The sequence below is a fragment of the Neophocaena asiaeorientalis genome, unplaced genomic scaffold (genome assembly GCF_003031525.2).
Source record: "Neophocaena asiaeorientalis asiaeorientalis breed wild unplaced genomic scaffold, Neophocaena_asiaeorientalis_V1.1 scaffold505, whole genome shotgun sequence".
In the NCBI taxonomy this organism is placed as follows: domain Eukaryota; kingdom Metazoa; phylum Chordata; class Mammalia; order Artiodactyla; family Phocoenidae; genus Neophocaena; species Neophocaena asiaeorientalis.
In genome coordinates this window covers 3481459-3508614 of record NW_020174704.1, presented here as the reverse complement: position 1 = coordinate 3508614, position 27156 = coordinate 3481459, and the positions used below count along the sequence as shown (strand labels likewise).

The following is a 27156-nucleotide window of genomic DNA, read 5'->3' as shown; positions in this document are numbered from 1 at the left end:
AGAAGGGTCTTTTTTCACCATCTAAGGTGGGTAACGTTGTCTGCTAGAGAAGTAAAAATACAGTTACTAGGTCTGCTTTTCTGTCAAAAACTGATCTGGCTGATCATTTTTACACATTCACCACTGACGTTCTGCATCTTCCTTCTCCTCTACATTCCAGTCGCAGCCTTCTGGCAATATGATGTTTTCAAGCACAGATTTGATATGCATAAGCCATCCGTTTTTCCGGTGATTCACAATCTGTAATTTTAGAAAGACTTGGTTCTTCATCACTTGTCTCACTTTAATAAAAGATCTTTGCTAGTATTTTCTCAAGTTCTTTTGGAAACAAAATTCCCTAAAAGATTTCTAGTCTGTGAAAGTGACAAACTCATTTAAATAATCTGTTCAGAACAACATTTCTGTTTATGGTAAGCATGCTGCTCTGATATTTAAAGCGGTTTAAGGATATTCAACCAGTGAATATAAAATTAACATAATTGTCTCTTCTCTGAGAGGACATGGAGGCTGCAGGGAAACCAGCAACTCAGAAGATGTGGGGTGTGGGCCTTTGCTCCAAGGAGTAATGCTCAATGCTGAGAAGGTTTTGCACTTTGAAGCCTATGCTTATTAACTGGATTCTCAAGCTTCCTCTTCCCTCTTTCTTGTGGTAACCTGTTTATTTATGCCATCATTCATCCTCCTGAGGCTCCTGATCTTTCCCAAAATTCCACCATAAATATCAAATATACAATTTTACACTCAGAAGGACATTTTCTGGCACCAAGGCCAGAGCTTTCAAAAAGTGGAAAGGTCAAAAGCTCAAGTTGTACAACTTGACTCGTTTTGGCTAAAATGTTGAAAGTTCACTTGATTATTTGAGAAAACCACCCCCCAGTGGTTTAAGGGGGTAAAAGGGATCACAGGAGACTCAGGCAGGCTCACCCCACGTGATTTTCCAGACAATAGTGATTGAATACAGAGAAGAATTCCCTAAAACACTTGAGAGAGTTCTAAATTAACTGGGACTCTGCAAAGCAGGCTCTGCCCCAAATGGTTTGACTCGTCCAGAAGGGCAGCAATTCCAGGGCCTCAAGGGGAGTCACACAGGTCAGAGATGAAGCTGGCCCAGGCCTCTTTGACACAGGAGCCTCCTTCTGGACCAAAACTCCCATCTCGAGAAAGGGAAGGTGCTGGAATGTAGGACAGGGATGGATCCTGTGGGATCAGCTCCCAGGGTGGAAATTTAGGCCCTGCTCTTGGGGATCCAGTTTCATCTCCACGGAAGGTTTTCTTGACACAGAGCATGAGGTCTGCGTACCAGTCAGTCACACCAGCAAGGAAACCAGTTTGGCCCGTTTCTTTCCTAGAGCAGTACATTAAGGTAGCATCAGTTACAGGTTTTCAACTGTTTCTCCACATTCTGAAAACCACAGCCATCTTTTTGCCTCACCCACATTTGTTGAAAAACTTTAATGGGTGGCCAGCACAGATGTAAATTACTCTGTCTCTAATTCCATTTTCTTCATCAAATCCAACAATGACTCATTATGGGTTGAAATGTTTATTCAGAACTGGTGAAAGATTACAGCTGGTAAGGCCAGGGGCCTTTTTCATTACAATGAGAAATAAACATTGAATTCTGATGGTAACGAGCCATGTTCTGCCTTGAAACAGGCATTGCAAGCATCTGATTTCAGGAAAATCTGAAGCCCTTATTCAGGTTAAAGTGAACCAGAAATGTAACAGCTCAGGGCTGTGAGCAATTTTAGATTGAGTGTCCTCATTATAGGGTAAAAATAGAAATACCCAGATAATATTATTGTGTTGTTCTGAGGTAAAGTGGGGAATAAGCCTGTGTGACTTCAGCGTCTTCTGGAATCCTGAGAACAAGATGTTTATGAATTCCTTAAGAGTACAAAATAACGAAGAAGACAAATGACGTGTTAAATTGTACACTACATTGAAAAATTAAACATGGATTTGGGATTTCGCAAAAAATACAAAATAGACTTCTGGGAAAGAAAAGAGCTTGAGTCCCAGAGGAAGAAAACAGCTTAATCTCTTTCCTCTGTGCCCTCTGCCATGACAATGAAAGTAAATCAAGACTGCAGCAGATATTTGCATTATTTTAGAACTTTCATACTTGTATTTTTTTTTTTTTTTTTTGCGGTACGCAGGATTCTCACTGTTATGGCCTCTCCCGCCGCAGAGCACAGGCTCCGGACACGCAGGCTCAGCGGCCATGGCTCATGGGCCCAGCCGCTCCGCGGCATGTGGGATCTTCCCGGACCGGGGCACGAGCCCGCATCCCCTGCATCAGCAGGCGGACTCTCAACCACTGCGCCACCAGGGAAGCCCCCATGCTTGTATTTTTATCTCTAGCTTGCCCCTTCCAAAAATGATCATTTTCTTCTTTCAGTTTTAGAATGATACGTAAAAGTATTTATACATGCAAATACAATTTTTGAAAATCCAGGGAAAAACACAATTCAAACCATCTTCTTCAAGTTCTTGCCAGCTTTCCCTGTTTTCCTTTTCAGAAGGAGAACAGAGCTTCTCTCTCCTAAGTGACAATGGGCAAGCGACATAAGGAAGAGCTAAACGATCAATTAAATGGCTGCTCCACCTTCACATTTCAGCAAAGAGGTTTCTCATACTGTGGTGTCCAGTGGCCTTGTCTCAGTCTTTGATGTTTCAAATAGGCCAGAAGGAAATCTAGGCCAAGCCCCATCTCCCCAAATCCTAAGTTAATCCAGCAGAGAGTGTGGAGGGAGGCTATTCTTCATCTATCATACCCGTAATTGTTCAGAGGGCACCTTACAGCCTGCAAGGTCTGATAGGGCGTCTTTTTAAAAAGACATTCTGTCACAATCAGCTGGGAGGAGAGAGGTCCCGGAAAAGCCCATCATGATGTCTGGATACTCAAAACCCTCTCAGTCAAGACTGTTAGATATGGGGAGGAAGAGGGGCACATTTGGCAAAATCTTAACCAATAGGGTGGATTCATTCTCCTTGAAGAAGTCAATAGCTGAGCCTTGAAGAATGGTAAGGGTCAAGTGTTTACTTGATTATGTTTTAATCATAATTGTTAAAATCAGATACGTAAGCAATAGAACTGGAGAAATAACTTTGAAAACTTTAAATGCTGTTCGCAAAGAATGAAATAGAAAAGATGTATCAGTATTGCTTTCAGGACATGACTATAAATATAAGTCAAGAGGTTTAAAGTGATGGCAGAGGCTAGTCAGAAGAAAATAAGCACAAATATCATAGTCCTTTTCTTACTTTTCCAGGATTCTTAAGTATATTTATTACATATGGAAAATATACCAGCATCACAGACAGAGGTCACATGATAGCCAAGGCCATTTAATGAGAGCGAGCTTTGGTAAAAGATGCTGGAGCCTATTTCCCTCCCCTCAGAGCAAAACCTTTCGCCACCCCTTCCTTGCTCAGTCTCTTCTCCCTTAACTATCATCAGAACAACCAACTAACATGCCATAATTAACATACTAAGATATTGTCAAGAGAGGAGAGAACTTTCCGTGCATATCTTTGGGAATCTCATTTAGGGAGCTGACCTTTCTTTTCTGAGCCCTTGAGATGTCTGAGGTATGAAGGTCTAGTTAATCAGCATTTGAAAGCCTCTATCAGCAACTCATCACCAAGGATGCTATGCAGAACCATGTGTGTGCACCTCAAAGGCCAGCACTGATTCATCATAAATGAGGCTAGCATCAAGACGGCAATGAGTCTCAAGACAGTGATGATGTAAGATAGGCTCTAGCAATACAAGATAGTCTAGGTGCTCTAAACCTGTGAAAATAAAGAAACCAAAAGCATAATCCTTCCTAGGGGGCAGAGGGGATGTAAGGTAAAAGACTGTAAGACAAACTATTGACCCACACTCAATAAATAATTACTGTGTAAAATGACTATTTCCAGTTTTTATACGTTATTCCCTCTCTCTACACTAAACTTTCCTCCAAATACCTATCTCTCCTTTTATGTGTAGCCCAGTAACCACTTCTATAAGATTCATTGTGACATATCACTTCCCTTTGAAATTTATCTTTCTGGGAATCTTTGCCATAGGTCATATTTGTTTCTAGCCTCAAAGTTAAAAAGAGTCTTGCTTGCTAGGCACTGAGCATGACAAGTAGAATATAGGTGTGGTGATGGTAAAGTAGCCCACCACCGCTACTGTGGTCAAGGCCTGGGTTTTAGAGAGGAAGTGCAGCTGGGATAGCCCTACCACCATTGACTTACAACATGACTGTAAGTCAAGTAACTACTTAGCACTCTAATATCCAGTTTTCTCACCTGAAAATTGGGGATAATAAAAAAAGCTACCATATAGAATAATTGTGAGGATAAAATGAGATAAGAAATGTAAAGTACTTACCAGTATGTCTAGTAAATAATAAACACTGTAATATATACTACAAAAAATATCATTATTATTATCAACATTATCATTATGAACTCAGTGGTTCATGTATTTATAGTACTCTACAAAGGAATATAACATTTTACTTTGGGGTTTCCAATAGATTATTCATTTCATAAAAACTTACCATCAGTAGAGTTAGATTGAAATCTCCCAAATCAAGCTAATGAAATTGGAAAATACACTAGTGGCAATATTTTTAGGGAATTCCCTGGCAGTCAAGTGGTTAGGACTCAGTGCTTCCACTGCCGGGGCCTGGGTTCAATCCCTGGTTGGGGAGCTAAGATCCCGCAAGCTGCACGGCACAGCCAGAAAAAAAGAAAAAATATTTTTTGAAAGGCAGGCAGTTTTCCTCTTGTAAATTCACAGGACAAGCAAAGATGTATAAATATACAAACCTTTCTAAATAGAAGTCTTACTAGAGAAAGAATAGATAATCACACATTTGTAGTTAGCATAATCTCCTCAAATACACAGTAATATATTAAGTCTTTAAAGCAATTTTGAGTTTTAAAAGCAATTTATTCTCCAGAACAAGTTAAATGTGTTCCCAGTACTTGTCTCAAACTAATAGTTTGCCTAGCAAGCTATTACTTGCTTTCTTCCCAGAGATCTCTTTTATTTAAATGATCTGCTTCTGTCTACTACTGGCAAATAATAAAAATCCCAAGTGCTGGAGTCTGATTATATTACACATGTATTAAGTTAAATAATTAAGAATTAATCTTCTTTCTAATGTCATATCTCATACTATAACTCATCACAAATCATGTTTGACATTCTTCTTAAATTAATACATCTTTTTACAGAATTCTCTTTCCTTTTAATTGATTAAACTCTCAATTAGTGAAACCATTTTTACTCATAAACTGTATTATAAATTCTGATAAAATTTCAAAATTGTATTAAAAGTTTATAAATCTGGAAGCACACCTGAAGTGGAAAGGATTTAAATTTACAAATCCATAAATAAAATAATAACATGAAAAAAGAATTACCACAGACCCAGAAACCATTTTTTTTTATCATTATCACAGTTATGGTAGGGAGATATAAAAATAGTACATTGCTATGATATGGGATCTTTGTTTTATTCTGAAGATTACAAAGATCAGACTTTTATTTCTTCTTATTTTGATATATTCTCACAGCTAAATAGTGGGGGAACTTCACTGCTGGGGGAATGAAATTGAGAATGTTTAACTTCCCAAAAGGTGGGAGAAGTTGACATTTTAACACAGGTATGCCTTGCTAATATGCTCTATAACTTCTAATTTACTTATGAAAAATTAACATGGGTATTACATATGGATTGCAAATACTTTCAAAGTGCTAAAATACATTAAAAGCCTTAAACCTAAAACTAGAAATACTACTAATTTTATTTCTGATGAAAAAAGAGAGACTCTAAAATCTTACAGTGTTTCCAGGTCATCTTTAGGAAATTAAGTAGTATTACATAGCAGGTGCAATATTGCCTGGTGAATTGGGAAGCAAGGACCCTGATTTCTAGACTCTGCTTTTAATTGTTTGACTTTAGACAGTGAAACTGCAAAATAAAGGAGCTGAATCTGGTCCTGACTAAAATACCATCTAATGCTATTGGATGCTTCAACGGGCAGAAGTCCCAATTATCATTAATAGAAATGTACAGTCTAAACTGCAGCATAAACCAACTTGACTTTATGCAATGCAGGATGCACCAAGATCAAATATGTCCTTAAAAAATAATTATATACAACTAAAATCTGACAAAGGTTGGTGTTACAGGTTGAATTATATTTCCTCAAAATGCCTGTGTTTAAGTCCTAACCCCCAGTACCTCCAAATGCCACTGTATTTGGAGATAGGGCCTTTAAAGAGGTAATTAAGGGGAGAGGAGCTTCAAGATGGCGGAAGAGTAAGACGCAGAGATCACCTACCTCTTCACAAATACATCAGAAATACATCTACATGTGGAACAACTCCTACAGAACACCTACTGAACGCTGGCAGAAGACCTCAGACTTCCCAAAAGGCAAGAAAATCCCCACGTACCTGGGTAGGGCAAAAGAAAAAAGAATAAACAGAGACAAAAGAATAGGGACAGGACCTGCACCAGTGGGAGGCAGTTGTGACGGGGGAAAGGTTTCCACACACTAGAAGCCCCTTCACAGGCGGAGACGGGGTGGCGGAGGGGGGAAGCTTCAGAGCCACGGAGGAGAGTGCAGCCATGGGGTGCGGAGGGCAAAGCAGAGCGATTCCTGCACAGAGGATCGGTGCCTGCCGGCAGTCCCGGGAGAACGCACGGTGTGCCTCAGGCTGGTGCAACGTCACGCCGGCCTATGCCGCCAGCGGCTTGCCCCGCACTCTGCACCCCTCCTTCCCCCTGGCCTGAGTGAGCCAGAGCCCCCGAATCAGCTGCGCTTTTAACCCCGTCTGTCTGAGCGAAGAACAGACGCCCTCAGGCGACTGACACACACAGGCAGGTCCAAATCCAATGCTGAACCCCGGGAGCTGTGAGAACAAAGAAGAGAAAGGGAAATCTCTCCCAGCAGCCTCAGGAGCAGCAGATTAAAGCTCTGCAATCAACCTGATGTACCTGCATCTGTGGAATACATGAATAGACACAAATCATCCCAAATTGAGGAGGTGGGACATTGGTAGTAAAGATATTTTTTTCCCCTTTTCCTCTTTTTGTGAGTGTGTATGTGTATGCTTTTGTGTGTAATTTTGTCTGTACAGCTTTGCTTTTACCATTTGTCCTAGGGTTCTGTCTGTCCTTTTTTTGTTTTTTTTACTTAAAAAAATTTTTTTCTTAATAATTATTTTTTATTTTAATAACTTTGTTTTATTTAATTTTATCTTCTTACCTTCTTTCTTTCTATTTTTTCTCCCTTTTATTCTGAGCCATGTGGATGAAAGGCTCCTGTGCTCTAGCCAGGCATCAGGGCTGTGCCTCTGAGGTGGGACAGCCAAGTTCAGGACACTGGTCCATAAGAGACCTCGCAGCTCCACGTAATATCAAACAGTGAAAATCTCCCAGAGATCTCCATCTCAACACCAAGACCAAGCTTCACTCAACGACCAGCAAGCTACAGTACTGGACACCCTATGCCAAACAACTAGCAAGACAAGAACAAAACCCCAACCATTAGCAGAGAGGCTGCCTAAAATCATAATAAGGCCACAGACACCCCAAAACACACCACCAGACGTGGACCTGCCCACCAGAAAGACAAGATCCAGCCTCAACCAACAAAACACAGGCACTAGTCCCCTCCACCAGGAAGCCTACACAACCCACTGAACCAACCATAGCCACTGGGGGCAGACACCAAAAATGATGCAAACTACGAACCTGCAGCCTGCGAAAAGGAGACCCCAAACACAGTAAGTTAAACAAAATGAGAAGACAGAAAAACACACCACAGATGAAGGAGCAAGGCAAAAATCCACCAGACCTAACAAATGAAGAGAAAATAGGCAGTCTACCTGAAAAAGAATTCAGAATAGGGCTTCCCTGGTGGTGCAGTGGTTGGGGGTCCGCCTGCTGCTGTGGGGGACGTGGGTTCGTGCTCCGGTCCGGGGGGGTCCCATGTGCCACGGAGCAGCTGGGCCCATGGGCCGTGGCCACTGGGCCTGTGCGTCCGGGGCCTGTGCTCCACGACGGGAGGGGCTGCAGCAGTGGGGGGTCCTGCGTACTGCAAAGAAAAAAAAAAAGAATTCAGAATAATGATAGTAAAGATCCAAACTCTTGGAAATAGAACGGAGAAAATACAAGAAACACTTAACAAGGACCTAGAAGAACTAAAGGGCGAACAAACAGTGATGAACAACACAATAAATGAATTTAAAAATTCTCTAGAAGGAATCAATAGCAGAATAACTGAGGCAGAAGAACGGATAAGTGACCTGTAAGATAAAATAATGGAAATAACTACTGCAGAGCAGAATAAAGAAAAAAGAATGAAAAGAACTGAGGACAGTCTCAGAGACCTCTGGGACAACATTAAACGCACCAACATTCAAATTATAGGGGTCCCGGAAGAAGAAGAGAAAAAGAAAGGGACTGAGAAAATATTTGAAGAGATTATAGTTGCAAACTTCCCTAATACGGGAAAGGAAATAGTTAACCAAGGTCAGGAAGCACAGAGTCCCATACAGGATAAATTCAAGGAGAAACATGCCAAGACACATATTAATCAAACTATGAAAAATTAAATACAAAGAAAAAAATATTAAAAGCAGTAAGGGAAAAACAAGTAACACACAAGGGAATCCCCATAAGGTTAACAGCTGATCTCTCAGCAGAAACTCTGCAAGCCAGAAGGGAATGGCAGGACATATTTAAAATGATGAAGGAGAAAAACCTACAACCAAGATTACTCTACCAGCAAGGATCTCATTCAGATTTGATGGAGAAATTAAAACCTTTAAGACAAACAAAAGCTAAGAGAATTCATCACCACCAAACCAGCTTTAAACAAATGCTAAAGGAAATTCTCTAGGCAGGAAACAGAGAAGGAAAAGACCTACAATAACAAACCCAAAACAATTAAGAAAATGGTAATAGAAACATACATATCGAATATTAACTTAAATGTTGTTTTAGATTCCATATATATGTGTTAGCATATGGTATTTGTCTTTCTCTTTCTGACTTACTTCACTCTGTATGACAGACTCTAGGTCCATCCACCTCATTACAAATAGCTCAATTTCGTTTCTTTTTATGGCTGAGTAATATTCCATTGTATATATGTGCCACATCCAACGATGGACACTTAGGTTGCTTCCATGTCCTGGCTATTGTAAATAGAGCTGCAATGAACATTTTGGTACATGACTCTTTTTGAATTATTGGAACCTTTATTTTTTGACTAGCTAATTACTTTTACATGATTTTCCCCTTAAATGGCAGCTTCATTCTCCTTAAGACAGTAGCATTAATTAAGACAAACCCTGATCAGCAAGGCTTTCATCTCTCCCTCCTATGAATTCCCATTGCATTGTGTTTATACTTCTTAGGGCACTTATTAAATTCTGCTCTGTAATGGGGTAATTTGTACACTTCTCTTATCCCAACAGGAAGCAAGGACTACATTCATTCCGTATCATAACACTTACCTCTGTACCTAGCTCAGGGGCTTGCACTCAATTAATACTCAGTAATATTCATCAAACAGAATTGAACTAAATTACCATTCAATAAACCACTGAAGTGTTATTTTGCCTTTTAGGTCATAGGCAAATACCTACCTCAGTAGGAAACTAAGTAAGGAAGACTGTGTTCACACTGAGAGTCATGAGAAATGAGTTTGGAGAGATTAAGCAGGCATGGAGCTACTTATAATTCAAGGAACTTGGATTTTATCCTAGGGGTGATGAAATGAATTTAAAGCAGGGGAACAACAGTTTCACAGTTGCAATTTTTTAGAAAAATTAGTCTGGGTGCCAGTTGGAAAACGAATTATAGAGAGTCATGACAGAGGCCAGAAGCTGCAGGTGGGGGTAAGTTAGAGAACAGTGAAGAGGTGTCTGACTTTTTTGGTCTTTGTAATTGGGAGACTGGTGGAATCATTGTCAAACCAACCAAAGTACAACTGGGCAAGGTATAAAGGTGAAGAGTGAAAACATTTTTTTCTTTTTTATTGAAATAGTAAGCATATTATACTAAAGTATGTAAAATGCTTTATTTTGAAATGAACAGCTTGATGTATTTGTACATAGGTATATACCTAATGCAATGTCTGCCCAGATTAAAACAGATAAAACTTTTAGTACCTCTCATTTCCCTTCTTAATCAATAAGTTATTAATTACAAGGGAAAAACTAGTAATTTTACAGAGAAAATATGGCAGATACCACCTTAAACAAGCTGTCAAAGTTAACATCATCCAAATGAAACAAATTGACAGCATGCATTACCTGATATGATGCACTGCAAAGGGCAAAGATGACAACAAATTCTTTGACACTTTTCCCATCACGGGGTATTGCCTATGCCCCCTACCCTTGAATCAAGCCATGCTCTGTGACTGCACTGACAAATAGAGTAAAGAAGTGATGCTCTGACAAGTTCTGATGGTTCTACTTTCTTTGTCCTGCAACATTTGTTTTTGGAACCCAGCCAGTCACCATGCTATAAGAAGCCCATGCCACATGGAGAGCTTGCCTACAGATGCTCTGATCCAGTATTGGCTAAACTCTCAGCCAACAACTAACATCAACTGCCTGTCATGTGAGTGGGCCATCTTGGATGCCCAGCCCAGTTTAGCCTTCAGATAACACCAGTGCCAACCATAACTACACAAGAGATCACAAGGGAAAACTGCCCAGCTGAGCTCCAACAATCTGCAAAACCCTGAAAGATAATAAGGAATTGTATTTCTTAAGCTGCTAGATTTTGAGGTGATTTGTTGTGGAGCAATAGATAACTAAAACAGCAGCTAATGTTGTAAAACTGTAAGTTCCATGAGATTTTGTTATCTTTCCTGCTGAGTCCCTAGCTTCTAGAACAGTGCCTGGCACACAGTAAATAGAGCAATAAATATTTGTGGTGATGAATAAGTAAATGAATAGTTATTGCTGATTTGAGGAAATGATTTGAAAAGCCACTTCTCTCTTAAACACTACAAAGCAAAGTTGAAATGTTTGTCTTCTTTTGGCTTAACAAATTACTTGAGCGAGCAAAGTTTTAATAAATCATGCTATTAATCTTATACCTACATGGAGAAGTGGGTCACACATTTGACCTACCTAAAAGTGGGTCTCTCAATAAATAGAATGTGGCAACCTAAATATTTAATAAAGGGCTCATTAAGGATGTTGTCTTAAAGACTTTAGAATCTCTTAAATCTGGTCCTTTTAAAATCTTTTATGTTAATTTTTCTGTTCCTCCTAAAGCACCATGGTCAGCAACAATAGGAAAAATATGTAACAAGAATAACCAAAGAGGAGAAAAGATGCTCATTTGCTTTGGTGACATTGTGGTATTTTAAGTGGTTTTCCATTTCTAAGTACCTTATCTGAACCAACAGCATCAGCTGTGGACCAGCACTGGGAACAGAAAGGCTGAAATAGAAATGATTGAATAACAGATAATGGCCTAAGGAGCAGTAAATAGAGTCAGTAAGAACTGAATACTCTCTGCAGGGGTTTCCCTACACCAATAAAAATCTAAATAATAAATAGGAGCCCACTTGTTTCTTAATTGAAAAATTAAAAAGCAGCATCTGTTTACTCACTAATTCATATAAATTTGTGAGAAATCATAATGCCATATATTGAAAAAACTAAACGAAAAATAAAATTTAAATATTACACAAAACCATACTACTATGCAATAAGCCTCACTGAAAAAATGAAAGGAAACTATAGATAATTACAGAATAAAAATAATGAACTTCATTATATAGTTCAGTTAAATTATTAAATTAATTTAACTGAACTATTATGCTTACCTAGAAATGCAGGAAGGCATTTAAAGAAAAATCTGGCTATGCTATTTCCCATGCATAAGTGCTACAAAGTATACTAAAAGAGCAAAACTGCTCAAAATCATTATCTCTAAATGGAATTTTTACTACCAAACATATATTACATTTAATCATTACATACTCTTCTGGAATAAGAAGGAGGCCTGAGGCTTATTTTACAAATCAATTAAATACTGCTTTTTTTTTTTTTCCTCAGTGACCCCCCCCTCCGTTTCCTGATGTGAATGTCAGTAAGCAATGCTACACATAAATCCTTTCATTAGTTTATTTTCTTTGGAGCCACAAGCAGAGTTCATTGTCATTCAGGTGGCATTGTGGTGGCTTTCTTCTTTCAAAATTAGATAACATTTCCAAAGGTTATATCCTCTCAAACAGCCAAGAAATATTCCTGCTCCTCAAGACTGTGCACTGTTACCTATTTCCTTTCATCTCAGGGAATACTTCTCAATTTCCAAGTACTGGTTTATCCCATTTGACTAAATTCTTGTCTCCAAATTATTCATCTTGATAGTGATGTACACGTTGCCTTCTTCCTCACAGGAAGTAAGGAAGAATCAATTTTGGTGTTAACCGCTATGTACTTCACAACATTAATACATTAAAACTTACAGAACTTCATCTCTGCTCAGGATTCTGTTCTTCTAACTTCTACAATTCTTCTCATGTATGCTCCCCAAGACATAGTTCTATTGTTGGAGTGCTGACAATGGCAAAGAAAAACCATGCAATTAGTCACCCAAATGCTCTGAATGTAAAGCTTTGGTTTTTATATATGGACTATTGTCCCAATTGTCCTAATGTAATTGGTGCCCTTTTCACTCTCAAAAGTGTTCTAGTTTGGCCAGTAAATTATATGGTGACCCTATTAATGATAGAACTTTGCCAAATCCACCCACTTGGGCAGCATTCCTGAATCAGCTTTCTGGATCCAAGTTGTCCTGCCCACCCTATGATTAACCTCCCCGCCTCTTCCCCTGACCCTGCTAACCCAGACCTTTTCATCTCAAGGAACTCTTTCCTTCTTCCCTTTTTCATGCCCTGGAAAGCTTCTCTCCTTCAAACTCCCTCAAATTCACCCTCCTAACTCCTGCTCCTTTTCTTCTTTCACAGGGAACTTTAGACCCAGACAATGCTGATATTCAAACTGCACAGATGGTCTGCACAATTTGGACAGTCTGGTGCCACCCTGGCCATTAAATATTTTCAAAACATCCTGATCCAAAGCTCATCAACAGAGGAGTTTCTCACCCTTACTAAAGCAGTCAACGACAGCAGAGAAGGCCCAGACACCAATCTTTCCAGAGGTCCACAGACGATTCTCATACACAGTGGGCACTGAGTCATCCTGGCTTCACATGGCCCAGGCACCTTGCGAGCCATCTCACTTAATTCTTTCTTTTCAAAAAATTTTTTACAATGTTGTGTTAGTTTCTGCTGTATAACAAAGTGTATCAGCTATATGTATACATATATCCCCATATCCCCTCCCTCTTGTGTCTCCCTCCCACCCTCCCTATCCCACCCCTCTAGGTGGTTACAAAGCACAGAGCTGATCTCCCCGTGCTTTGCAGCTGCTTCCCACTGGCTATCTATTTTACATTTGGTAGTGTGTATATGTCAGTGCTACTCTCTCACTTCGTCCTAGCTTCCCCTTCCCTCCCTCCCCATGTCCTCAAGTCCATTCTCTACGTCTTTGTCTTTATTCCTGTACTGCCCCTAGGTTCATCAGAACTTTTTTTTTTTTAGATTTCATATATATAGCATATGGTATTTGTTTGTCTCTTTCTGACTTACTTCACTCCATATGACAGACTCTAGGTCCATCCACCTCACTACAAGTAACTCAACTTGTTTCTTTTTATGGCTGAGTAATATTCCTATTCCCACCAACAGTGCAAGAGGCTTCCCTTTTCTTCATACGCTCTCCAGGATTTATTGTTTGCAGCTTTTTTGATGATGGACATTCTGACCTGTGTGAGGTGATACCTCACTGTGGTTTTGATTTCCATTTCTCTAATGATTAGTGATGTTGAGCACTTTCTTTATGGTTTCCTTTGCCATGCAAAAGCTTTTAAGTTTCATTAGGTCCCATTTGTTTATTTTTGTTTTTATTATCATTACTCTAAGAGTGGGACAAAAAGGACCTTGTTGTGATTTATGTCATAGAGTGTTTGTGTGTGGGTTTATCTCTGGGCTTTCTATCCTGTTCCACTGATCTATATTTCTGTTTTTGTGTATCTTTGTAGTATAGTCTGAAGTCTGAGAGCCTGATTCCTCAGCTCCATTTTTCTTTCTCCAGGTTGCTTTGGCTGTTTGGGGGTTTTGCGTTTCCATACAAATTGTGAAATTTTTTGTTCTACTTCTGTGAAAAATGCCATTGGCAGATTGATAGGGATTGCATTGAATCTGTCAATTGCTTTGGGTAGTAGACTCCTTTTCACAATGTTGATTCTTCCAATCCAATAACATGGTATATCTCTCCATCTGTTTGTATCATCTTTAATTTCTTTCATCAGTGTCCTATAGTTTTCTGCATACAGGTCTTTTGTCTCCTTAGGTAGGTTTATTCCTAGGTATTTTATTCTTTTTGTTGCAATGGTAAATGGGAATTTTTCCTGAATTTCTCTTTCAGATTTTTCAGCCTTAGTGTTCTCCCATGATCCTTTGTATTTCTGCAGTGTCAGTTGTTACTTCTCCTTTTTCATTTCTAATTCCGTTGATTTGGGTCTTCTCCCTTTTTTACTTGATGAGCCTAGCTAATGGTTTATCAATTTTGTTTATCTTCTCAAAGAACCAGCATTTAGTTTTATTGATCTTTGCTATTGTTTCCTTCATTTCTTTTTCATTTATTTCTGATCTGATATTTATGATTTCTCTCATTCTGCTAACTTTGGAATTCTTTTTTTTTATTCTTCTTTCTCTAATTGCTTTAGGTGTAAGGTTAGGTTTTTGTTTTTCTGGTTTTTTTTTTTTTTTGGTAAGAAGTGGATTTATTTAGAGAGAAACACACTCCACAGAGTGTGGGCCATCTCAGAAGATGAGAAAGGCACCAGGGTATAGGGTTGTCAGTTTTTATAGTGGTGGGTAATTTCATAGGCTAATGAGTGGGAGGAGTATTCCAGCTATTTCAGGAAGGGGCACGGATTTGCAGGAAGTGGGCCACCGCCCACTTTTTCATCTTTACGGTCACCTTAGGACTGTCATGGTGCCTGTGGGTGTTTCATCTAGCTTCCTGATGTGTTACAATGAGCATATACTGAGGCTCAAGGTCTAGCAGAAGTCATCCACCATCTTGGACCCATTTGGTTCTAATCTGTTTATGTCATGTCCTTGGGCTATGTCATTCTTTCAAAACTTGTGCCCTGCCCCAAGTTTAGGTTGTGTATTTGTGATTTTTCTTCTTTCTTGAGGTAGGACTGTATTGGTATTAACTTCCCTCTTAGAACTGCTTTTGCTGCATCCCATAGGTTTTGAAAACGTCGTGTTTTCATTGTCATTTTTTTCTAGATATTTTAAAATTTCCTCTTTGATTTCTTCAGTGATCTCTTGGTTATTTAGTAGTGTATTCTTTAGCCTCCATGAGTTAGTATTTTTTACATTTTTTTTCCTGTAATTGATATCTAGTCTCATAACATTGTGGTCCAAAAAGATACTTGATATGATTTCAATTTTCTTAAATTTACTGAGGTTTGATTTGTGACCCAAGATATGATCTATCCTGGAGAATGTTCCACGAGTAGTTGAGAAGAAAGTGTATGCTGTTATTTTGGGATGGAATGTCCTAAAATATCAATTAAGTCCATCTGGTCTAATGTTTCATTTAAAGCTTGTGTTTCCTTATTTATCTTCATTTTGGATGATCTGTCCATTGGTGAAAGTAGGCTGTTAAAGTCCCCTACTACAATTGTGTTACTGTCGATTTCCCCTTTTATGGCTGTTAGCATTTGACTTATGTATTGAGGTGCTCCTATGTTGGGTGCATAAATATTTACAATTGTTGTATCTTCTTCTTGGATTGATCTCTTGATCATTATGTAGTGTCTTTGTCTCTTGTAATAGTCTTTATTTTAAAGTCTCTTTTGTCTGATATGAGAATTGCTACTGCAGCTTTCTTTTGATTTCCATTTGCATGGAATATCTTTTTCCATCCATGCACTTTCAGTCTGTATGTGTCCCTAGGTCTGAAGTAGGTCTCTTGTAGACAGCATATATACGGGTCTTGTTTTTGTATCCATTCAGCCAGTCAATGTCTTTTGGTTGGAGCATTTAATCCAATTACATTTAAGGTAATCATTGATATGTATGTTTCTATTACCATTTTCTTAATTGTTTTGGGTTTGTTATTGTAGGTCTTTTCCTTCTATTGTGTTTCCTGCCCAGAGAAGTTCCTTTAGTATTTGTTGTAAAGCTGGTTTGGTTGTGCTGAATTCCCTTAACTTTTGCTTGTCTGTGGAGGTTTTAATTAATTGCTCAAATCTGAATGAGGTCTTTGCTGGGTAATCTTGGTTGTATGTTTTTCCCTTTCATCACTTTAAATATGTCCTGCCACTTCCTTCTGGCTTGTAGAGTTTCTGTGAAAGATCAGCTGTTAACCTTATGGGGATTCCCTTGTATGTTATTTGTTGCTTTTCCCTTGTTGCTTTTAATATTTTTTCTTTGTATTTAATTTGTGATAGCTTGATTAATATGTGTCTTGGTGTGTTTCTCCTTGGATTTATCCTGTATGGGACTCTCTGTGCTTCTTGGACTTGACTATTTTCTTTCCCATGTTAGGGAAGTTTTGAACTATAATCTCTTCAAAATTTTCTTAGATCCTTTCTTTTTCTCTTCTTCTTCTGGGAACCCTATAATTCGAATGTTGGTGCATTTAATATTGTCCCAGAGGTCTCTGAGACTGTGCTCAGTTGTTTTCACTCCTTTTTCTTTATTCTGCTCTGTGACAGTTATTTCCACTATTTTGTCTTCCAGGTCTCACTTATCCATTCTTCTTCCTCAGTTATTCTGCTATTGTTTCTTTCTAGAGAATTTTTAATTTCATTTATTGTGTTGTTCATCATTGTTTGTTTGCTCTTTAGTTCTTCTAGGTCCTTGTTAAATGCTTCTTGTATTTTCTCCATTCTATTTCCAAGATTTTGGATCATCTTTACTATCATTAGTCTGAATTCTTTTTCAGGTAGACTGCCTATTTCCTCTTCATCTGTTTGGTCTGGTGCGTTTTTACCTTGCTCCTTCATCTGCTGCATATTTCTCTGTCTTCTCAAATTGTTTAACTTACTGTGTTTGGGGTCTCCTTTTCCCAGGCTGCAGGTTCGTTAATTCCCATTGTTTTCGGTGTCTGCCCCCAGTGGGTGAGGTTGTTTCAGTGGCTTGTGTAGGCTTCCTGGGGGAGGGGACTGGTGCCTGTTTTCTGGTCGGTGGGGCTGGATCTTGTCTTTCTCGTGGGCAGGGCCAAGTCCAGTGATGTGTTTTGGTGTGTCTGTGAACTTAGTATGATTTCAGGTAACCTCTCTGCTAATGGGTGGGGTTGTGTTCCTGTCTTGCTAGTTGTTTTGTATGGAGTGTCCAGCACTGGAGCTTGCTGGCCATTGGGTGGGGCTGGGTCTTGGCATTTAGATGGAGATCTCTGGGAGAGTACTCACCGATTGATATTATGTGGAGCCAGGAGGTCTCTGGTGGATCAATGTCCTGAACTCGGCTCTCCCACCTGAGAGGCTCAGGCCTGCCAGAGCATCAAGACCCTGTCAGTCACATGGCTCAGAGAGAAGGGAGAAGAAAGAAAAAAATAATAAAAAATGGTAAACATTTTTTTAAATTATTAAAATAAAAATAGAAGAGCGCAACAAAAACAATAAATCCACCAATGATAACAAGCACTAAAAACTAAACTAAGATAAATATAAAAATCAGAAACAAATCAGTCTCAGACAGCAAACCCGAAGTCTACAGTTGCTCCCAAAGTCCACCACCTCAATTTGGGAACATTCGTTGTCTACTCAGGTATTCTTCAGATTCAGCGTTCATCATGTTGATTGTGGGGATTTAATCTGCTGCTCCTGAGGCTGCAGGGAGAGATTTCCCTTTCCCTCTTTGTTTGCACAGCTCCTGGGGTTCAGCTTTGGTTTTGGCCCCACCTCTGCATGTAGGCCACCCTCAGGAGTCTGTTCCCTGCTCAGACAGAAGGAGGTTAAGCAGCAGCTGATTAGGGCTCTCTTGCTCACTCAGGCTGGGGAGAGGGAGGGGTATGGTAGTCATAATTGGAATGCAGGGACAGCCTGTCGCAGCAGAGGCCGCCATGACATTTCAACAGCCTGAGGCGTGCCGTGTGTTCTCTGGGGAAGTTGTCCCTGGATTATGGGACACTGGCAGTGGCAGACTACACAGGCTCCCAGCGGGGGGCGGGGGGTTGGATACTGACCTGTGCTTGCACACAGGATTCTTGGTGGCAGCGTTAGCAGTTCATGCCCTTCTCTGGTGTCCAAGCTGATAGCCGTGGCTCCCGCCCATCTCTGGAGCTCACTTAGGCAGTGCTGCGCCTTCTGTGGGAACATGGGGAAGGAATCCCCTCTCCTCGTGCACCCTGAAACAATGGTCTCTTGCCTCTTAGGCAGGTCCAGACTTTTTCCCAGACTCCCTCCCAGCTAGCTGTGGCACACTAGCCCCCTTCAGGCTGTGTTCACGCCACCAGTCCTCTCCCTGAGCTCTGACCAAAGCCCGAGCCTCAGCTCCCAGCCCCCGCCCGACCCGGCGAGTGAGCAGACAAGCCTCTCAGGCTGGTGAGTGCTGGTCACCGCCATTCCTCTGTGCGGGAATCTCTCCGCTTTGCCCTCTGCACCCTTGTTGCTGCGCTCTCCTCCGTGGCTCTGAAGCTTCCCCCCTGCCTGCCCCCTGTCTCTACCAGTGAAGGGGCTTCCCAGTGTGTGGAAGCTTTTCACTCTTCACAGCTCCCTCCCAGAGGTTCAGGTCCCATTCCTATTCTTTTGTTTTTTTTTTTGCCCTTTGCCCTACCCAGGTACGTGGGGATTTTCTTGCCTTTTGGGAAGTCTGAGGTCTTTGGCCAGCATTCGGTAGGTGTTCTGTAGGAGTTGTTCCACATGGAGATGTATTTCTGATGTATCTGTGGGGAGGAAGGTGATCTCCACGTCTTACTCCTCTGCCATCTTGAAGGTCCCTCCTCACTTAATTCTTATAATCCCACAGAGAGACAACATAGTTAGGAGCATAAGGTTTTGAAAGTAACCTACAAGGGTTTAAATCCAGGTTCCAATGTTTACTAGGTAATCTTTTAAAAGTTACTTTAGATTTCTGTGCTTCAATTTTCCCTGTAAAATATGGTTAACAGTACTTATCCTCATGCCTATTAAATTTACTTGATCAATGCCTAGTACAGTAACTGCTTTTAAGATGTTAGCAATTACCTGTTTTACAGTTGAGGACATTTCTAACATCACATGGCTAGAGGGACGCTGAGATCTACATCTAGATTTTTCTGAATCTCAACTGCATGCCTTCTGTGACACCACTACTACCCAACACTCTCCTACCTGTAATAAAAAGCAGTAATAGGCCAATGAATGATATGGGAAGTACTTTATTTTATCATGTGACACACATAACAACAGCTATATTTACAGCCGCCTAACCACAGTGTAGATTTGAATAGGGAAGATGGCTCACAAATAGCAGTATTAGTGATTCAAGTACAAGTATTGACCTTTATTTGGTAAAAGAAAACAGTTTTGATAATTGAGTTATCGGAGTTTTAAAATACAATTTTATATTAAGGATTCTTTTTTTCTTAAAAGAACTAGTTTTGAACCACATATAGGTAGGTATAGTTTATTCATATAATGGGACTGCACTTGAATACAGCTTAAAACTTACCCATCTCAGTCAGTTTTTCTCTTCTCAGCATTACAAATGCCTCATTCCATCATCATGCTGAATTCCTCAGCAACTTCCATACCATTTCCAGGGAAATCCCTGGAAAGTAGGGAATGCCTGTCTTCCCTCAGAAAGACACTGATAACCTGGAATTTTTCTTACCACATTCTCTGAATATTCCCACAACTCACACCTTCTACACTTTGAGATGTATTTTTTGAAAAAAACATACCACTAGGACTTTGAAAGCCTAAATTCTGGGCCTGGCTATGTCATAAACTACAGAATAATCTTAGCTAGGTCATGAAACCTCCCCAGGCTGCTCTTCTCAGTTGGAAAAAAATGAGTCGAATTTGTGCAGTCCTTTGTAGTCCTTTGTTGTCTTATGTATCTTCACAGTAACCCTTTGATTTAATAAGGCAGCACTATACTTTTTATAGAGGAAATTCAATCTCAAAGAGGTTACACAATCTACCCAAAATCCCACAGGTAGTAATATGACAGAGCTCAAGTTACACAATCTCACTTAAGACCCTAGTACTGGCACACACTGTGCTCAGAAGTTTGTTAAATGGATGAAGCAGCAATTTCCCTTCCAGTGATCACACTTTATATTTCTACTTGCTATTTTTTCTTCTTTCAACCAGCATTTAAATTAGAAAAAAATATATGTATTTGATCACCAAATTCAATTTACCATAGTTCTCTGATTTATCCACTCTTTAAAATTTCCTTGTATTTCTATGCTAAGTCCAGAGAAAAGTTATTTTTTTCAGATAGGTTCCACTATGCCTGTCTCTCTGAAAGTTTTTGAACTTACCTGTTTGTCAAAGCAGAGACTGCTAAAATTTTAAATACACCAATTCCTGTTTATATTTTTAAAAAGTTATTTCATACATAAACTAACCACCAAAATTGGAAGGTGAAGCTTTGAATGTTAAACGAGGGATTCAGGACATTTCCCAAGAGGTTATATATCAATTTAAAAGCTGATGATATGATTTGCCTAAAGTATGATAACTCTTTTATTTATAATAAATTTATACATGTGCTGATTAGTCATGCTAATAAGTTATTGCATAAGAACATATGCCTAAACCAAATTAAAGTTTAAAAGAGAAAAAAATTAATTCTAACAGCAATCCTGAAAATTCAGCAGAGCTCAATAAATAGCATGCTCTCACAAGGAGGGAGCTTAACACATTTGGTAATTTATATAATTTAATATGCTAAAAATGAGAAAATAAACAGGGTACAGGGATGCAGAGTAAATAAAGGAAAAGTTATTTCAAGATTCTCTTCATTTTGATTGTATTGCTTTCTTGCCTTCAGGGGGTAAGATTTTGACTTCAAAAGTAATGAAATATTTGAGAAGGGAATTTACATCTTGCTGTTCTAGATGGTATTCTTCAGCTATTTTCTCAGCAGTCCATGTGTCTGGATAAAGTTTATGATTATTGAGAAGTGTCAGTGCCTCTACAATGGAAATTTTGCCTTTGGGAATGTTATTAACATTCATCATGTCAGAATGATGGTCTTTTGGCAACCTGAACTCCTTTGGCTTCTGAGGTGTTCCAGCATCCTTTACCTAGTATCAAGAAACAAAAACCAAAAAATAAGCTTTCAAGATGAGAGCAAGGATTTGACATCTACTTTCATGATTCTAGAATCTCTATTATTCTTCTTCAAATAAATACTACCCATGATTTTCTAAACTATATTTTCTCATTATAATGAGTCATAGTTCAATGGCACTTTTGCCATATCACCGTTTCATAACCATAAGCCAATCATTAGAAAATTTAGGTAGTTCTAGAAAATAATAATCAAATGTATACCATCCACGTACTACATTATTTCATATATATTAAAAGAACAACAATAATGCACTGATTAGAAAAGATAAAAAACTGCTTTAGAAGGGCAGGATTCTGATGCTGCTCTAACGGCATACTTGATAATCTCCATTCTGTTTCCTAGTTTTGTATTTCATATTCAGTGCCTCCAAACACCTTGAATGAATTCAAATATTGCTAGAGATCTTGCCTCTTCAGAGAAAATAAATTAATGCCTCTAAGACCACAATAAATATAAGTAAAACTACCTATAACACCCATTCTTTCCATCTGTCTGTCCTGCCCAAGCTTAACCCTTGCATTTGTGCTCTGTATTCCATTCCTCTATCAGCTACACCAACCATCCCTCTTTACCTTTCCTTTCAAAGGCACCCTGCCTATTACTGCTGTTTGGTCAAAATATGAAAATGCTGTAGTCACCAAATTTTACAAACACACACCAAACCCAAAACCAACACTTTTTTTATGACCAGTTTCCTTCTTTTTAGTTCAACTTTAAAAGAGATACTTGTGATCTCAAATCCAGAAGATTAGATCTGCATCCAGAGGACACTTTTCAGGCTTTATCTGAACTCACTACAGCACCTGACATTGCTGACCACTCCCATGGACCCACAACTATCTTTCCTTTGGTTTCCATACCACACCTTTCCTAGTTTTCCATCTGTCTCTGTAGTGGTTCCTTCTGTTTCCTTTGTGGACTATTTCCCTTCAGATGCCCCGTAAATGTTAGTGTGCACTAAGTTCTAGCCCAGGCTGTCTTCTCACTCTACACATTCCTCCCAAGCAATCCCACACACCCCCTTATTATTATTATCTACGTGTTAATGACTCTTGAATGTGATCTCAAACCTCGACCTTCCTCCTGACTTCCAGATCCAAATTCCCAAATGACAAATGACATCTTTACTTGGATAATCTATAAGCACATCAAAATCAACATGTCTAAAACTGAACTTATCCCTTTCCTCTGAAAATCCGATACTATCCCCATATCCACTAGCTCGGTGACCATTACCACCCACCTCCCATATCCCACTCCAAAACCCAGAGCTTCTCTTACGTGATACCTTACATCTCCCCCTCTCTCTCATTACAGGCAATCAACGACCAAATCCTGCTGATACTACCAAAGTCCCTCTCAAACCCGTTCACTTCTCTCCCAGTCACTAAATCACCCTTGTCCAAGCCAACGTCTCTTACAGGAACTACTGCAAAACCCTGGTCTCCTCTAACTAGATAAAATGCATTTTGTTCCTTCCCAGCCCACTCTCAAAACTGTCCCCAGAATGAAGCAAATCTGATGTCACTGTTCGACAGGAAACTCTTCAATGATTTCCCACTGCACTCAGGATAAAACCCAAATTCCTTAGCAAGACAAATAAGGATCTTCATGATCTGGCCCCTATTACTCTCTACCCCACCTCATTTCTCCCAAATGCATCCCTCATACTTTCTCCTAACTGTACTGAACTCTAAAGGCATCACACTCTCTCCTACCTTCATACTGTAACTCTGGCCTGAGATACTCCTAACAACTTCTTCACTTTCCACTGATGTCCAGGGACATCACAAATCATTAAGAAAATTATGAACTGCCCAAAAGAAAAAAACGTACAAAGAACATAAATAGGCACTTCAACCTTTTCTTCATTATCACTCTGCATGAGTCTTTTCAGGCTTTTCCTAATACCCACCCCCAAGAAATTTTAATACCACTGTATGTATCCTATGTATTATAACTACATTTCTGTGTTTTATACATAAGAAGTGTTCAATGTTTTTTGCTCCCCAAGAGCCAATTTTCGAATGAATAAGTACATGTGAGAGAAACAATACTTAGAAGTATTATCTAACTCCTGCCTAAAAATAACATAAAGAACGTGAACATCAACCCCATACATATATTTCTTATGAGTATATGGTGATAATTGAACTCTATAACTGCTATTGTGTGCAAAAATTTACATACCTTATTGTACATGAGTTTTATATCTCTTCTCTAGTGAAAATCATACTAATAACTTTATCTGTGCAAACCGTCTATTGCCTATCTACAGAGACAAGCAGAGAATTTTAGAATGGAAAGATAGGAATTGTCACTGGCAATTCCCTCTCCTTCAATCAAACTCTTCCTCCTACTTAGATCCTTCCTGCCCCACAAACTCATCTGGTTAACTCCCACCCATCCTTCAGGCCTGAGTTTGAATGTCTCTTCCTCAGAAACCATCCCTGATCCTTCAGTCTCAAAAAAGTCCCTCTGATATGCTCACTGTGCCTATATTTTTCCTTCAGAGAATTATTAGTAACTATGTACCTATGGTTGCTCATCTGTTTAATGCCTGTGTCCCTCACAACACTATAAGCACCGTGAAATCAAGGACTAGAGATGTTTTGTTCTTCTCTGTATGCAAAGCACTTGTACCTGGCACTTACATACAGGTTCCCGTTCCCAGTGTATTCTGTGATCTCCCTATCTTTACGTATTCTATCTTAATAATATTCTTAAAAAACAAAATTAAAAAAAATCAAGCACCAACAACACAACACTAAAGGAATCTCTGATATTAAAACATACCTCAATCCACTGAAGTATGAGAAAATAGTATTAAAGCCCTCCCTTGGTCATTCCAATGACAATCACTAGAAGTACCTTACCAAATCTTACAAATTCTGAAATAATACCAAATAATTCACCACAATCAATACTTTCACAAGTCTTTTAGAATTTCGGAAAATATCCAATGAACGGAGGCGTATGTGTCTGGCTTAGACTGCTGTACTTCAACTTTGCCAATGCTCTGCATTCTGGTCAGAAGCACACTGACAGTTTTACACTTGCAGAGCGCTCACTCTTTTTTACTATTTGCCACACTTCTCTTGGTCATTCTCCTGGAGCCCCAAAGGGTTAAATTATGTATTTACTCAATTAAAACACACATTACCTGAACAAAAGACACGGGATCTTTGGAATCGACATACACATCTTTTAGTAATGACAGCAGTTTGTCATCTTTTCTAGCAATTTCTCCCTTAATTTCTGGATGGCCTAAGGAAAGAAAAAGAATGTCGCAATATTTAAAGCCAAAGAAAGTTTCCTCTAAGACCCTAAACACTTAACACAAGACAGTCACTTTTAACTTTTTGCTTAATCAACAATCACTAGAACACTACAGAACATGTTTTAAGTGTAACTCAAAATGCTAGGTCAAGCTCGGTGTCTATCAATCTGTGAAGACATCTAGAGAGTTCTCTTGCACACGATCCCTTCTGATTTTGATTCCCTGTATCAAGCCACTGAGCATTAAAGACAAAAGCCGGGGAGGGCGGGGGCAGCGGGGGCACAAGCTAACACCTCCAGGACTACGAAGTAGGCAGAGCTGCCGCCTCCACCGCGAGCGCAAGGGGACTGTCTCAATGTCACCGGCCTGGTGGCTCCCCCTTCCCGCGCTCGGCTGACCCGAGTGACTGCAGCCGACCCCGGTCACCCCCACCACTGGACGGAGGTCCACGGGCGTGGAACAGCCCAGCCCGCACAGGGAGCCCGCACCGCGAGGCCCCACGCGCCCTGGCACCACTTACTGCTCATCTGCTCTCGCAGGAGGTTCTTGGTGGAGGGGTGCCTCGGAGCGGGGGAGGGCTTCATCCTGCTGATTTCCCGTTCCACCCGGTTCTCTAGGTTGAAATTCCTGATTGCGCGAGTCACCGCAGCCCCCATCTCTTCATAACATGATGCCCTTAAATTCACACCACACGTGGTTAATCACCGGCCCGGGCGACCTCCGGGACGCACCGGAGCGTGAGCATGTCTGGGGTCGCTCTGGCCGCGCGCCGGAAAGCGGACGCTGATTGCGCGCCGTTCGCCCCCCAGCGGTCGGGAGGGCGCATGCAGCGTCTCCGCCCAGAGTATCTCAAAGGGAGCGCGACTTCCTCCGGGGCGTGGATGTGCTCCCCCCTGTGGCCGCTTCCGGCGAGATGGGGCGGGACTTAAGGTTCGGACGCACGATGGCTCACCTCTCCGGAGACTGGTGGAGTCGGGCGGGAAGTTTTAAAGCAGTTTCACGTCGGGCCTCACCCCAGATTTTCTGATTTAATTCCTCCCAAGTGAGTCCCGGCATTGGTTCAAGCTTCCCTCGTGATTCCAAAGTTGCGGGCTGAGAAAGTCTAAGCAAATTGACCTTGAAGTCCTTTCACAGGTCAGTGCAACCAAAGAGGAAGCCAGTAAAAATGGAACTAATGGCACCAGGGTGACGGAAGATTCTAAAATGGCCCTTTCCTGCTTTTGTGAAAGGAAATAATGAAAGTTTAATCATTCTCCATGAATATTTGTTCTGTCACTCTTTTATTTAAATGTGCCTTATTTTCCTGTCCCCTTACCTGATGAGTTTGAATCTGAGCCGTGTTCTCTTTTTCCATAATCTTTTACATCCCTCTCTCATAACCCATTTGATCTAATTGTATCGATTTCCGTTATGCTGACCTTTCCCTTCTCTTTGTGTATTTTTGATACTAATTTGTGTTATATCTCCATACTATTAAGTACTGAGTCACCACGTCATTCCCTAGCCTATTTCTCCTTTATTCTGCTTTCCTCATTCTTTTTAAGCCAGGGAGACCTCCTTTAACTTAATGAAAGGAACAGACAATAGGAAAAAAACAAACATAAAAAGCAAGCGCTGTACATATTTCCTTTCTCTTTCTCTCTGTCTCACTCCCTCTTTCCCTCTCTCCCTCTTTCCCTCTCTCCCTCTTCCTCCTCCTGTTTCTGAATGGATTATTGTGTTGCTGCTTTTCTTTAAGATTCTTTAGAAATACTGTCATTAATCCATGATCAAAGAACCCACTAGGAAGTAGCACAGTTTCCAAAGGTTACCGTAGTTTTCAGACTGTGGCTGCAAGATCTGTTTTTAGTGTTCTCAGCTCTCCTTAGTGAAATGAAGGTGGCCTCGGCCTGCAGCGGCTTGAAGCAGGGTTTCAGTTCCTGGCCAGTGATTGAGGTCTGGTTGTGGCAGTGAGAGCACCGAATCCTAGCCACTAGACCAGTGGTCAGTGACAAGGCCCTGGTTCTACAGCTTTGCAGAAAAAGAATTCCCACAAAGATGGAAAGTAGTGAAACAAAGTATTTATTAGGAGAAAAAAAGAGTACAGTACATGTGGATAGACACACGGGTGGGTTCAGAGAGGGTCGCACCCTCGTGGCAGTTTGAATCACTTTTATGGGGCATTTGTTCCGGGTTTCCTTTGACCAATCATTCTGATTTGCCTGGTTCAAAGTCCGTATTTGGTATATCTCAGGATCTTCCCATGTGTGCACACACATCTCTTAGCCAAGATGGATTCTACCGAAGAGGCATATGGATAGACAACATCACCTGGCATCACTCCCCTTCTGACCTCCAAGGAGCCTTTCTATGCATGTGTAGTCGGGGAGGTCTCCTGACTTTGAGAATGAGGAATATATGGTCTCATGTTCTACCTGGGCAGGTCCCAGCCTCCTCTCTCAATT

At 40.2% G+C, this 27156-nt stretch overlaps 1 protein-coding gene and 1 long non-coding RNA gene across 2 annotated transcripts; both read right to left on the bottom strand.

The window, feature by feature from the left end:
• Positions 1-12522: 12522 nt before the first annotated feature.
• LOC112409305 (uncharacterized) lies at positions 12523-17612 on the bottom strand. The gene is made up of 3 exons (XR_003005140.1): positions 17553-17612; positions 13162-13308; positions 12523-12613 (listed from the first exon to the last, which is right to left on the bottom strand). It is a non-coding gene; the product is annotated as an uncharacterized LOC112409305 (long non-coding RNA).
• Positions 17613-19481: 1869 nt separating this feature from the next.
• NDUFAF4 (NADH:ubiquinone oxidoreductase complex assembly factor 4) lies at positions 19482-25473 on the bottom strand. The gene is made up of 3 exons (XM_024759296.1): positions 25233-25473; positions 24596-24699; positions 19482-21382 (listed from the first exon to the last, which is right to left on the bottom strand). The coding sequence occupies exons 1-3, from the start codon at positions 25366-25368 to the stop codon at positions 21095-21097; spliced, it is 528 nt and encodes a 175-aa protein (XP_024615064.1). The 5' UTR covers positions 25369-25473; the 3' UTR covers positions 19482-21094.
• Between the last annotated feature and the right edge of the window lie 1683 nt (positions 25474-27156).